General features: G+C 39.5%; 1 protein-coding gene across 4 annotated transcripts; it reads right to left on the bottom strand.

The window, feature by feature from the left end:
• Positions 1 to 584: 584 nt before the first annotated feature.
• LOC134669947 (uncharacterized) lies at positions 585 to 11,142 on the bottom strand. 4 transcript variants are annotated; one of them, XM_063527575.1, is made up of 6 exons: positions 10,494 to 11,141; positions 8,056 to 9,891; positions 6,961 to 7,149; positions 5,255 to 5,376; positions 4,381 to 4,490; positions 585 to 2,815 (listed from the first exon to the last, which is right to left on the bottom strand). In XM_063527575.1, the coding sequence occupies exons 1-5, from the start codon at positions 10,581 to 10,583 to the stop codon at positions 4,391 to 4,393; spliced, it is 2,337 nt and encodes a 778-aa protein (XP_063383645.1). In that variant the 5' UTR covers positions 10,584 to 11,141; the 3' UTR covers positions 585 to 2,815; positions 4,381 to 4,390. The 4 variants fall into 4 exon arrangements, with proteins under 4 accessions (XP_063383645.1, XP_063383644.1, XP_063383646.1 ...); XM_063527574.1 differs by having other exon boundaries at positions 586 to 2,815; positions 4,405 to 4,490; positions 10,494 to 11,142; XM_063527576.1 differs by lacking the exon at positions 4,381 to 4,490 and having other exon boundaries at positions 586 to 2,815; positions 10,494 to 11,140.
• Positions 11,143 to 11,819: the final 677 nt, after the last annotated feature.

The raw sequence follows: 11,819 nt of genomic DNA, 5'->3' as shown, positions 1-11,819 counted from the left end.
ATGGTACTTTTAGGTTCCTGGCTAAAAAATAACTACACATTTTCATTAATTACCTTTATTGCAGAATTGTTTCACAATAATATTACAAAATAATCTCACTTTTTAGGGGGTTCACATTTAAATGGGTTATCCAAAACCGTAAAGGCGTACATGTCAAGTTATTAAAAAAGTTCCATACACGCAAGCTCATAGAAAAACATTTTGGCATTATTTCCTGTTTATTTTAAAATTACAAGATAATGAATATAATAACTAGGCGCATGATGTTCCTCAAAGAAATTAAAATATCCCACTGTGGTATTCAAAAGATACATCAAAATATATGACTAGATAATTAGTTGCATTTTAAACATTGTGACTTGAAAGAAATAAAAAAACAATTACTTGACAATAAAAGCTAAGAAATCTCAGATCTAGGAGTTATATAAAAATTATAAAATGACAAGACCTTGTTTTAAACAGTCGTTTACATTAGTCCAGCGGTCGGCAACCAGCGGCCCGCAAACCTCTCGCTTGCGGCCCGCGAGCCTCCCTGGACTCCCTCCCCTATTTTGTATGTAATATTGACAAACGACAATGTCTGCTAAAGTCACAAATATTACAAAACTGCGGCCCGCGTCAACTTCGTTAACTACTACGTGGCCCTTGGCTGCTAAAAGGTTGCCAACAGCTGCTTTAAAGCAGCGGTCGACAACAAGCGGCCCTCACTTGCGGCCCACGAGCCTGCCTGGCTATTTTGTATGTAATATTGACAAACCGACAATGTCTGATAAAGTCATAAATATTAACAAAGTGCGGCCCGCGTCAACTTCGGTAACTACTATTTGGCCCTTGGCTGCTAAAAGGTTGCCGACCGCTGCATTAGTCAATACGGTAAAGTGTGGCTGTGTTTGTTTATTGCGAGTTAACACATTTGCTACTTGCTTTTAGGGGCAAATATGAACTCTTACCCCCTTATTCATAAACGTTTACTAAAGTTAACAAGCCGATAATAATCGTTTCTCCCTTTCCGACGTATCGGTATGATAAATAAATAAATAAATAAATATTATAGGTCATTCTTACACAGATTGACTAAGTCCCACAGTAAGCTCAAGAAGGCTTGTGTTGTGGGTACTCAGACAACGATATATATAATATACAAATACTTAAATACATAGAAAACACCCATGACTCAGGAAGAAATATCTGTATCATCATACAAATAAATGCCCTTACTGGGATTCGAACCCAGGACCATGACCATGATGGAAAGGGACAAACGATTATTATCGGCTTGTCAACTTTAGTAAACGTTTATGAATAAGGGGGTTAATAAATACTAATGGCGTTGTTCACAAACGCATTACTGACCTAAATTAATGCTATGAATTGTTTGCCTTTGTCATTTTATTTTTTAAGAAAGCGATAAAACATACTAAATCAGACCAGTAAAAAAATATGAAAAAGGGGGTGATCCATGTGTAAACATGCCCCAAAGTCAGTCACACTTATCCCGTAGCCACACTTAACTTTTAACACCCGTATTGACTTCACCTAATAGTGCAATACGATTATACAATCATTACCAAAAGCCTAAGACGAATTTTGGTTTCACCAAATCACAATAAGGTACCTCTTATTAATATTAAGGCAAATTTTAGGTCTAATTTTGTGATATATTGAGAATAAGAGCACTTCTAAAAAAATTACACTTTTCTGCTCATACAAAAAAAATGTGTGTATTTTTTTAAGAGCATAATAAAACTACAATTCGTGCAATTTCGTGCGTTAGGCCAGGCACGTTACGTTACGTTTGGAAGCTTCGCAAATGGAATAACGTTTTACAACCATACTATTTATTAAATGCTTTATTAGACGTCTAAGATTATGTTTTTATAATAATAGAGAGACGTCGAAGATTATTGGAATACGAAAAATACATGTTTATACAGTCTTGCAACTTAATTATTAAAGAAGCTGTAACTTATTACTTGTAATTAAAGTTCAATATTGGAATATTCATAATTTTAGAAAAATATTGTTTCGATGAGAGAAATTGAGAATAATTCTCATCATTTGTTATGTGACATTTCTTTGTGACAATGTATGTACATCAACATCAGCCTTGTTAGATAAAATAGTCTATAAATAATACAAATTGGGTTACAATAAAACACTCAAAAACAATAATGCAATATTATCAGCTGAATAAGAAAGTTGAATGTTTTACGTAATCAGAGGCCCTAACATCGAAGTTCGAAAATGCAAGAGCATATAGAGAAGCAGATACGAGTACTTAACGATTTTCAATTTTTTCGTAGCCAACGTGCCAGTCGTTAACGCTCCGTAGCGTAGCGTAGTCATCTCTATCACTCTTTCACACCTAGTGCGACAGTGAGTTGCGTTTCGTTCGCTACGAAGCGTTAACGCACATTAGCTACGCACCCAAATCTCAATGCATTTGGCGAACAAAAATCTCAACTGTGACCGCCAAAGACGTAAACTGATGCGCGCGGCTACACCCTTATATCAGTTTTCGTGCATTCTGGCAAGGTTCACGATGACGCGCCGCACACGATAGGCGTTCAAAGTGTCAACACGTTCAACGTCATGTGTCACAGGCGAAAGGAAACAAAAAACTACGCGACTGTTATAGCATTCGTGTCCGCGAATGTGTTAACGCCCTAACACTAATGATAGCCAAGTAGACATTATTAGGTACCAGGGAAGCAGAGTTGCGAGAAGCATCGCGGCAGGTTGCGATGTCAGCGCCACGGGCGGCGGCGCGGGGAAGGCATGTAGCGCGAGTTCAACTTCGTGCTGCTAAACGTCTCTGTGGATAAATAATATAATGAAACGTCACTGACTTAACTGAAGAATTCTACAACCAAAGAGGGTAATTCGCCAGTAACTGGCCACCCTAAACCGAAAATGAATTCTATTCACCTATAAACACAATTCATTTTAGTATAAGGCGGCTAGTTATTTAAGGCAGGCCAGCTATTGAAACCAATATGAATTCTGTTTACCTATAGGTGAATAGAATTCATTTTTAGTTTAGGGTGGCCAGTTACTGGCGAATTACTCTATTGATTGTAATAAAGAGGTATTAACATCTAAAAATAAGTCCCCCTACTTTGACCGCGGAAACTGATGGCGCTGTACTGCGCCATGTTTTGTAGTCACTGAATTGTCAAACGTCAACTTTTGACGATCAGAGTTACGGAGCTCTACAGCGCCATCTCGTTTAGCTGTCAAATTCGAAGCACAAAATCGTCTTAGAATTAGAGTGTGTGCGGAATGGAATAGCCCATACATTCTACGACTCATCTAGTTCCGCACCGACTGACACATTTTCCTCAATCAATAACGATGTGTTTGTTGGAAGTAACAGTTTATGATTTATACATTTGTCACTAAATGCAAGTAGCAAATGTATGGACTTGCAATGAACTAATCTATGTGTAAACAGGCCCCATGTGAAGGTCAGCTACAGTCTACACTTATACCCGCATTGAACTTATGCGTAATGAAATATCTTTCTTAGGTATAAAAGCTCATGCAAACCACATTACGTACAGACGGTATTCCATCTGTCCGATATCTTGGTCCAGTGTCATTGCGTCTCACTCTCTGCGCTAAGCAAAATGTGAGACAAAATAGAAATTGGACAGGTGGAATACCACCCTAATATACAAACGCTACAATCTAATTGCATTTACATGATTGTGCCAAAAAATAGCAGTGCCTTAGACCAATATTGTACAATGTTGTACAATAAAAAAATGCTGCAGAATGAGATGTTTATATTGCTGTGCTGTTGATATTTTTATCTTATCTTATAATTGTAAAATACACCGTGTAAATGCAGCAAAAAACGAAAACATACGAAATACGTACAGGCAAAATAACAGCCAAGCCAAAACAAAGCTAACTAATCAATCATTCACATTAGGCACTTAGCCGCCAACCCGCTAGCTGGCGCGGGTGCTCGGAGCGGGCGCACACAGCGTCGTTGCTGATACTATTTTTCGTAGACCCGCTCACCCGACCTGTGCAACCGCGCCACCTAGTGGTCGCCCTTATAAACGACACGTTTTGTGCATACTTTGCACCAAGCCCCCTCCACACACGTTCGCGGCTTCGCGCCGCGATATGCGCACGAGTATGGAGGGGGCTTCACAGATAGCAAAATAAACATGCACTAACACTGGCAGCATTCGCAAACATTTTTTCTACAGGCAACGTTCAAAACTAGCCCTGCTTCACGAAGGTACGAATTTTTTGTCCTTAGCGTCCTTACTTTACATCCCAGTCGCTGTTTCTTAAATGCTACATAACTCTCAAAACCCGCCACCGAAAACATTGCGCGTAAAATTGCATCGTACCTCCGCTGACCTGGCAACATTTAGTGTGCGTTACCGTGGTGGGACTGCGTCATCGAGTGCGCGCTGGAGCGCGGCACGCGCGCAGGGAACGCGCCGCTGTGGCTTTGCGACATTATGTCCCTAACACACAAGTTTACTTTTAACATAACTGGAAGACCAGGGCCCTATTTCACCAACGTGACAAATGTCGCATTTGTCGACATCACTGTTACTAACGTCACAGGCCTCCATAGGCTACGGTAACCACTTACCATCAGACGGGCGGTGTGGTCGTTTGCCACCGAAATGTTAATTAAAAAAAAAACTAAACACTATATCGCCAGTAAATAAGTATTTATTTTGCGAAGCTATGACAATTGTCACAAGAAATACGACAATTGTCACGAAATTCCGACACAGAACTCATTTGCTGTCAAGAATTACCGAAAGTTCTTTGAAATCTTGTGACAATTGTCATCATAAACATCACAAGAGAAATACCTGTTTTTTGCCGATATAATAAAGTTTTTTATACAATGATGGTGACAAACAGGAATACGGCCCGCCCGATGGTAAGCGATAACCGTAGCCCATGGATGCCTGTGACGTCAGCAACAATGAGACTTGTCGAATTGTCGCACCTGTCACATTGGTGAAATAGGGGCCTGCTGTAGGTTCCTATGCCTAAGGCCTGAGTGGACGCTCGAAGCGGAGCGTTCGGCGGGGCGTGCAGCGTGGCGTCGGGTTCACAAGTGGCTTGAGCAGCGTGCACTAAGGCCGCTCCTATACGTTTGCGTTTGTTTGACACGCACGCCGCACGCCCCGTCCCGTTGCAGACTTAGGCCTTAGACTAATCCATAATCACCATAAAAATCTTGTCAGTAGAAGCATTGTACAATACTTACGTTCTGTAGGGCCGGGTCGGTTTCTGCCGGCGGCGCTCCCGGTCCGCTGCGATGAGGGCGCAGCGCTCCGCCGGCGTACTTGCCACGAATGTGTCGTGGAGTGAATAACAAGCAGCCGTGATCTGTTTTGCAGATAAATTTATCATTTTAGAAATATTCCTACTACTAAATGAAAGCTTTCTATCCAAAAATGACAGATTTCCTAATTTCAAAAAGCCCAAAATGCAAACTTGCTGCACCGTCGTTGTTCGGCACCGTCATGCAGTCACCCGAAAAAGTTTCGTATGATTTTAATTTTATAGTAAGAAATTTAATATAAAGTGGACTAAATTAATAAATAAACTGCAGTACAGCTGGCTGTACCTACATGTCTAAGCGAGGGACAGATATCAAACAAAATAAAACAAAATATTACCTCGTAATAAAAAGAATGTTGGAGTCCATATAAATACATACTCTTGATTTAGATCGACTTCTTCATATTAACAATCAGGTAACCGGTCTACTTCCACCGGATTTGAACCTATTCGGAAAACTCATTTAAATAAAATAATCTATTGAAAAAGGGATGTATAGTGTAGAGTGTATCTTAGATTTTAAAGATGGCTACATGATAATTTGGAAATCTGGCATTTTGTGAATGAAGATTCTTTAGACTTTCGACAATCAAATATGTTTCTGAAAATCTGACAGTAGGTATCGTATTCAATTAAACCAGACATTCTGGTACTAGTGTATCTAGCAGTGGCGGCGCGTCCATAAAAGCCGATTCCCACCGGCTTGCCTGTTTTTGGACGTTTGAGCAGAGTTGTAAAGGAAATATGTAAGCCAAATTAGCCCCGGCTTGCCTATGGATATGTTTGACGCGCCGCCACTGGTGTCTAGGTACTTGTACCTTGTATGATGACCATTTATGTGAGACCTGCTAGCATGAATTGCGTTCTGGCGCGCGACTCCATACATCTAGCGCGATTTTAAGTATAGACTCCCGCGCGAGAACGCAACTCATGCTAGACCGCCTTATAATAAAATAAAATAAAGTGCAACTTCGACATTTGGACACCATGGCAAGCGAAGCGAACTCAGACAATACAAATAGCAGTTTTCACACACGGCTGCTTTCAATGGGACTTTGAACAATCGAATATTAGGTATATTCGATTATAACATAGCTACAGTTGCCAATTTAAAGAGAACGAGATTTGGAGATTCACAAATAAGAGCTTAGTCTTGAAGGATGTAAAACTAATTCCTTAAGAATCAACTCTTAACAAACTGGCATTTGCGAATTTTAGACAATCTCATGTTAGAGAAATCTTGAATTAACAAATAAAAAAAATGCCCTTTATAAGGCATAAGGGTGTCAGGAATTATGCAAATATTAACCCTATCACTTTAAGTTCAAGTTCAAAATTAGGTGGGAAATATTTCCCTCTGCCTTATAAAGGCTTAAATTACCTTGAGAATCAATTCTCAACACTTGGTTATTTAGAAAATGCGAGTTCTGTGTCTCCTTTAAACAATCTACATTTTTTAACATTTCCATGACATTCCAAAAATCCCAAGCCTATATTAAAACCATAAGTGTCACCTGCTTTGTCCATATGTGAACCCCGATATCTTGATGCATCTGTAGCGCACAAAGCAGAGCAGCAGAGCACCTATATTGTAGCTTGCTCAAACTTAAAAGTTCCTCCACTTCTTACCTGCTGAATAAGCCGCCGGTGCAAGTCTACATCAGCTCCCCTGATCCCCGCTCTGTCCTGGTGCATTTGCAGCGCACAGAGCAGCGCATCTTTGATCGTCTGGACGGTGGCTTGGACCCTCTCAGTACGGAGCAACCGGCGCACGAGGTAGCCCTTCGCGTGTGCCACTATGGTGGAGGCCGCGGCCAGCTATAACCGTCACCACACGGTGCAGTGAATGGGATTGTACATAAAATTGTGGCAAATGGTTGAAATAGAGATGGTACAGGAAAAGGAAAGGATGGAGGACGGAAAATAGGAATTGCTTTTAAAATGAGTAGGAAGAAGAATTGTTACTATTCCCGAAAAATACATATGTTACCTACAGATATTAAGGGAATGGAAAACGTGAAGAAGTATTTAGCAAATCGTTCGAACGGCAATGTTGAGTTCGGTAAAGCGTAAAAACAAAATGTGAGTATGACCGAGAAACTGCAATTTAAATGAGAAATCGGAGTAGAAACATCTTAGTAGTCGAAAGAGAAGAGCAGCGAGTGCTATAACCAAAATTTTGATGTACCAATTTTATTTCATATTTGCAGATAAAAGATGAATAGGCAGGATACCTAGACAGGTAGACGCTGGATGCGGGTCGCTTCCAACCGGCACGTATGGAGGTCCAAGGGGGAGGCATATGTTCAGCAGTGGACGTCATATGGCTGAGATGATGATGATGATGATGATGACCTATAGGTAGGTCAGGAACTCAGGAATACTTAGGATCAGGATTAGAAAATGCTAGTGCGGGGTGTGGGAAGCACTCGGACATTGAAAGCAGTGGAAGCAATGACGGTCACTGAGCAGAAATTATGAACTTTATAACACAATTTACTACTCTCAAAATACATAATTTTACAATGATTGCTACTAGTTTTAAAATTGTAGTTAGTTTCTCCAGGTTTTGTGTACTATTTCATGTCAAAAGATTTTTTACCAAAAGTTGTCATGTAACACTTTATTTCTCCATTCAAACCTAATAAGAATTTAAACAAAACTTTACACTCGAAGTTTTGATTTGGAAAGCTAGATTTTAGATGATATTTTGCTTAAAATTACCTGCTCAGGCGTTGGCGGCAACCTGGATTGAACGGGACGTGAAAGACGTGCCGGCACCTTCACAGAATGTTCCACGCTCCGCACCGCACTGTGCTTAGACGTCTGCTTTTCCATGAAAGTCGGTTCATCACTATCAGAAGTAAATGTCACGTTCAGCCCCGCCAACGTATCGTTCGTTCGATCGGTCAATATCGGTTCAAACTCTCTGTCCGAAGACGAAGTATCGTAACTAAGTTTTCTCGAAGTTCTCGTCCTTTTTGGTGAGTGAGTACGCGTTCTACTTCCATCTGTAGGAGTTCCAGGTTGGTTCTGTTTCTTTATACTACCACTGATATCTTTACTCATTTTCAAAACCTCAGCACACTTGTTTAAATTATTGTGGGTGTCGGTTAGAGTGCTTGTTAAAGAGTCTGGTGACTTGTGGTTTATTAATTGACTCAAACTGACGGGTCCTCGGTCCACTTTGTCGGCCCACGCGGCTTTCGCTTCGACGGGCGATTTAGGACATATAGTTTTCAGTTGTCTGTAAAGTATGCTGTTTTGCTCGTCGAAAACTTGCTGTAGTAACATTTGCTCGCGTTTTTGCTTTTCAACTAAGTTTGCCATCTGTAGAAGCTGCTGATTTTGTATTCTTTCGTATAACTCTTTTACTTTAGTCGCTGGATCCTCACATTCTGAAATTAGTTTCTTTGGTGACGGTTGGGTATTGTTATTTGCTTTTAGTTCTTTTACGTTTGTAGAATTTGTATCTGCATATGGACTTGGAGTGCACTTTTTAGTCTTCTGGTTCTGAACAGGTTCTGATTTCAGAGCTTTGCCAGGCAAGCTGGGTCGCCTCGGCTTTTCACATACAGATTTAGATCTGTTTGGAGTTTGCTGAGGTTTTTTAACTGAGGATTTAGAAAGGTTCTTATTATCAACTGGTTTAGTTTGTGCTGTTTTTTGCTTTAGCTCGTGAGCCATGGATGACCATTTGATTTTAGCTGACTCTAAGTCCCAACTTCTTCGTTTTTTTGGTGTATTCAGGTTTGATAGTGAGTCGCTCATGGAAATAGAGGTCACTTCTACTCCAGTGCTCAGAGATTGTACTTTTAAATGAGCTAAAAGCATTGGACTTGGATTTAGCACTGTGTAGGAACTTTGACGAACTAAAGTAGCTGCATCTTTGACACTCTCACTGTGAATATTATTTAAAGAGCCTGTAAAACTTTTAGAACCGAGAGATGCAGGTCCATCTGTCATTGTCATATCTGGAAAAACACCAGATAAAAGTGGTTCTACTTTACTAATGTCAAATTCAACCCTTAACAAGTCTACTATTTCTCTTTCTGGTTTTTTGCCATCAAAAGAAATTTCATCATCAGTTAATTTCTCTACTTCAGTAATTTTCTTAGGAGTAGTGTTACAATCTCGTTCAGGAGGCTCAATAGGTTGTGGTGTGTGTTGTGAACTATTGATCTTGTCCATGCTGTTGCTGATTTCATTTTGGAGGCTATTTACTGAGAACTTTGGCAGACTGTATGACGCATTACTGGAAGAAACAGTATTGCACAAGTCTGGAGAATTACTGTCTGTGTTGGTTGTAGAAGCGGATAAAGTTTCTTCAAGCTTGTCTTCTCTAAATGTTGTCATATTACTGTCAAAGACTTGTAGGATTTGTTGAACATGGTCATGTGGCTGTTCATAGTCCTGTAGCAACTCAGGGGCGTCGGTGTTGTCCTGAGCCGAGTCTTCCTCACTGTCGCTGACATAAGCTTTTAGATCCACTATCCGTTTCTCAACTTCTTTGGCAAGAAGTTTGTAATATTGCATTTCTTTCCGACATTCTTTGGAGAGCTAGAAATTAAGCAATTTTTAGAAATAAACTTTAATCTAGTTAAATAAAGCTATACAACCAGTTTGGTATGGATTTCTATTGTCCTTTAACTCCTTTAACTGCCCAGACATGATAACATACCAAGTTTCAAATTAGAATGAAATAGGGAACCATTTTATAGGCCTCTGGGTGGCTAGAGGTTAATCATTTTCAAGTACCCCAGACAACACTGATGCTAATATGTTGTGTTTAAAGGCAACCAAACATATACAAACATAGTCAGATAAAAAGACTAAATGAATTAGTACAGAGGTACCAGAATAGATTGTTCCTTTTACCCGTCAACTCCCAGGCACAACTTAAAACCACATTGGAGTCTTAAATTTAGAATTGATTAACTTTCTTTGCTAACCTAATATCATGTTCAGTGAAAAGCGATGTAACCATCACATCATATCATCATAATATCCCACACAAGTATTTCTAACTGTGATTTAGTGAGTGGTACACAATTGTTGCTGAAATCTTACTATGTACACACTTTGTAATATAACATTCGGTCACAGTCTTTGCAGCTTTATCGAACTTACAGGTATTTAAGCTTAATACAGTTATTACTCACAAGTGGTGGCAGCAGTGGCACTCCATTTATCTTCATACAGGACACATATTGCCCGACTTGACGGGACTTAACGTCCCACGGGTCGTTCATGCTTATTTAATTAAATTACATCGGCAAAAACTTTATCCCGATCACTCACTGAAAATACGCTCGCCTGCTCCGCTACTCCCGAACTTGCTAACTCATCCACTCCCCGCTCACTCGGATAGGAAATTGCGAATCACTTTTGAAAGTTTCCCCTTTATCGCCGCTCTGATTTCGAGCCCACAAGGAAACCACTTTCGTTAAAAGCCGACGGCATGTACCGATGAAGTCACGGCCTGATTACGTCAGTTAATAACAACTTTAAACAATTTACGACCACTTTAATTATAAGCTTATCCGAATCACCGTTAATTAAACTTTTTAATATAATGATACGTTAGCACGTTCACTTCAACTGTTTTGGGTAATTTGAATAAATACGAAGTCCGTAAAGATATGGTAAAGATAATGGTTTTTGAAATTGAAATAAAAGTTGTTTGTTGTTTTGTTTGAATATGCAAACGCTAATATTTGTTATTATTTCACACACCCAATAAGAGCAATGATATTTTTGCCTGTTATTTCAATAGCCAATAGTATTATTTCACCAAAATTACGAAAAAAGGACGACTACAACGGAAACACACTCGGCGCTTGAACTGTCAAATGGTGTGTTGCCATGACGACGTGAACCGTTATTGTTATGGTTACAAAGTAAGTACACACTTTCGATGCAAACAATATACTGACAAAAAATAGTTATATTTAATAAAAAAATTGTAATAGAACAGATATATTAGCTCTGAAGATGTGTTTTCTAGTAATTATTTAATTCCATTTCTAAGTTTTTAAGTCTTACAACACAGCGATAATTTTGGGTATGTTCGGAAATATTAAGCCCCCTCCAGACTATGCGCGTAAATCGCGGGCGAAGCCACGAACGCGAGTGTGGAGTCGATTTTGCGTCTGCGAAAATCGACTCCACACTCGCGTTCGCGGCTTCGCCCGCGATTCATGCGGAGTCTGGAGGGGGCTTTAGTTTTAACTTATGATATATAAATTTGACTAGAATTAGACATTAATATCATTGAAAGAATAAAATTGTGTGCTTGAAAGTATTCAAATAAGTAATCAAGATGTATTAAAAAAAACTAAGTTTTATTTAACACTCAAATCTTAAAAATAAAACAGTAGAAAATGTTTCTCCCTAAACATTATTTACAAAGCAAAAAAACAAAAAAAAAACAGTAGAAAATTGATTTAAGAAGCCTCCTCCACACTCGTGCGCGAATCGCGGCGCGA

Source organism: Cydia fagiglandana, chromosome 13 (genome assembly GCF_963556715.1).
Source record: "Cydia fagiglandana chromosome 13, ilCydFagi1.1, whole genome shotgun sequence".
Lineage (NCBI taxonomy): Eukaryota > Metazoa > Arthropoda > Insecta > Lepidoptera > Tortricidae > Cydia > Cydia fagiglandana.
This window is presented reverse-complemented; position numbering and strand designations above follow the sequence as displayed.

Bases quoted from the DNA above. Each gene is read 5' to 3' on its own strand.
- LOC134669947 (XM_063527574.1), bottom strand. From the start codon at position 10,583: ATGAACGACCCGTGGGACGTTAAGTCCCGTCAAGTCGGGCAATATGTG. The intron at 7,150-8,055 runs GTAATTTTAAGC...TGACGGTTATAG, and splicing joins TGCCGCCAACGCCTGAGCAG to CTGGCCGCGGCCTCCACCAT. The intron at 5,377-6,960 runs GTAAGAAGTGGA...TCTGCAAAACAG, and splicing joins ACCGGCGGCTTATTCAGCAG to ATCACGGCTGCTTGTTATTC.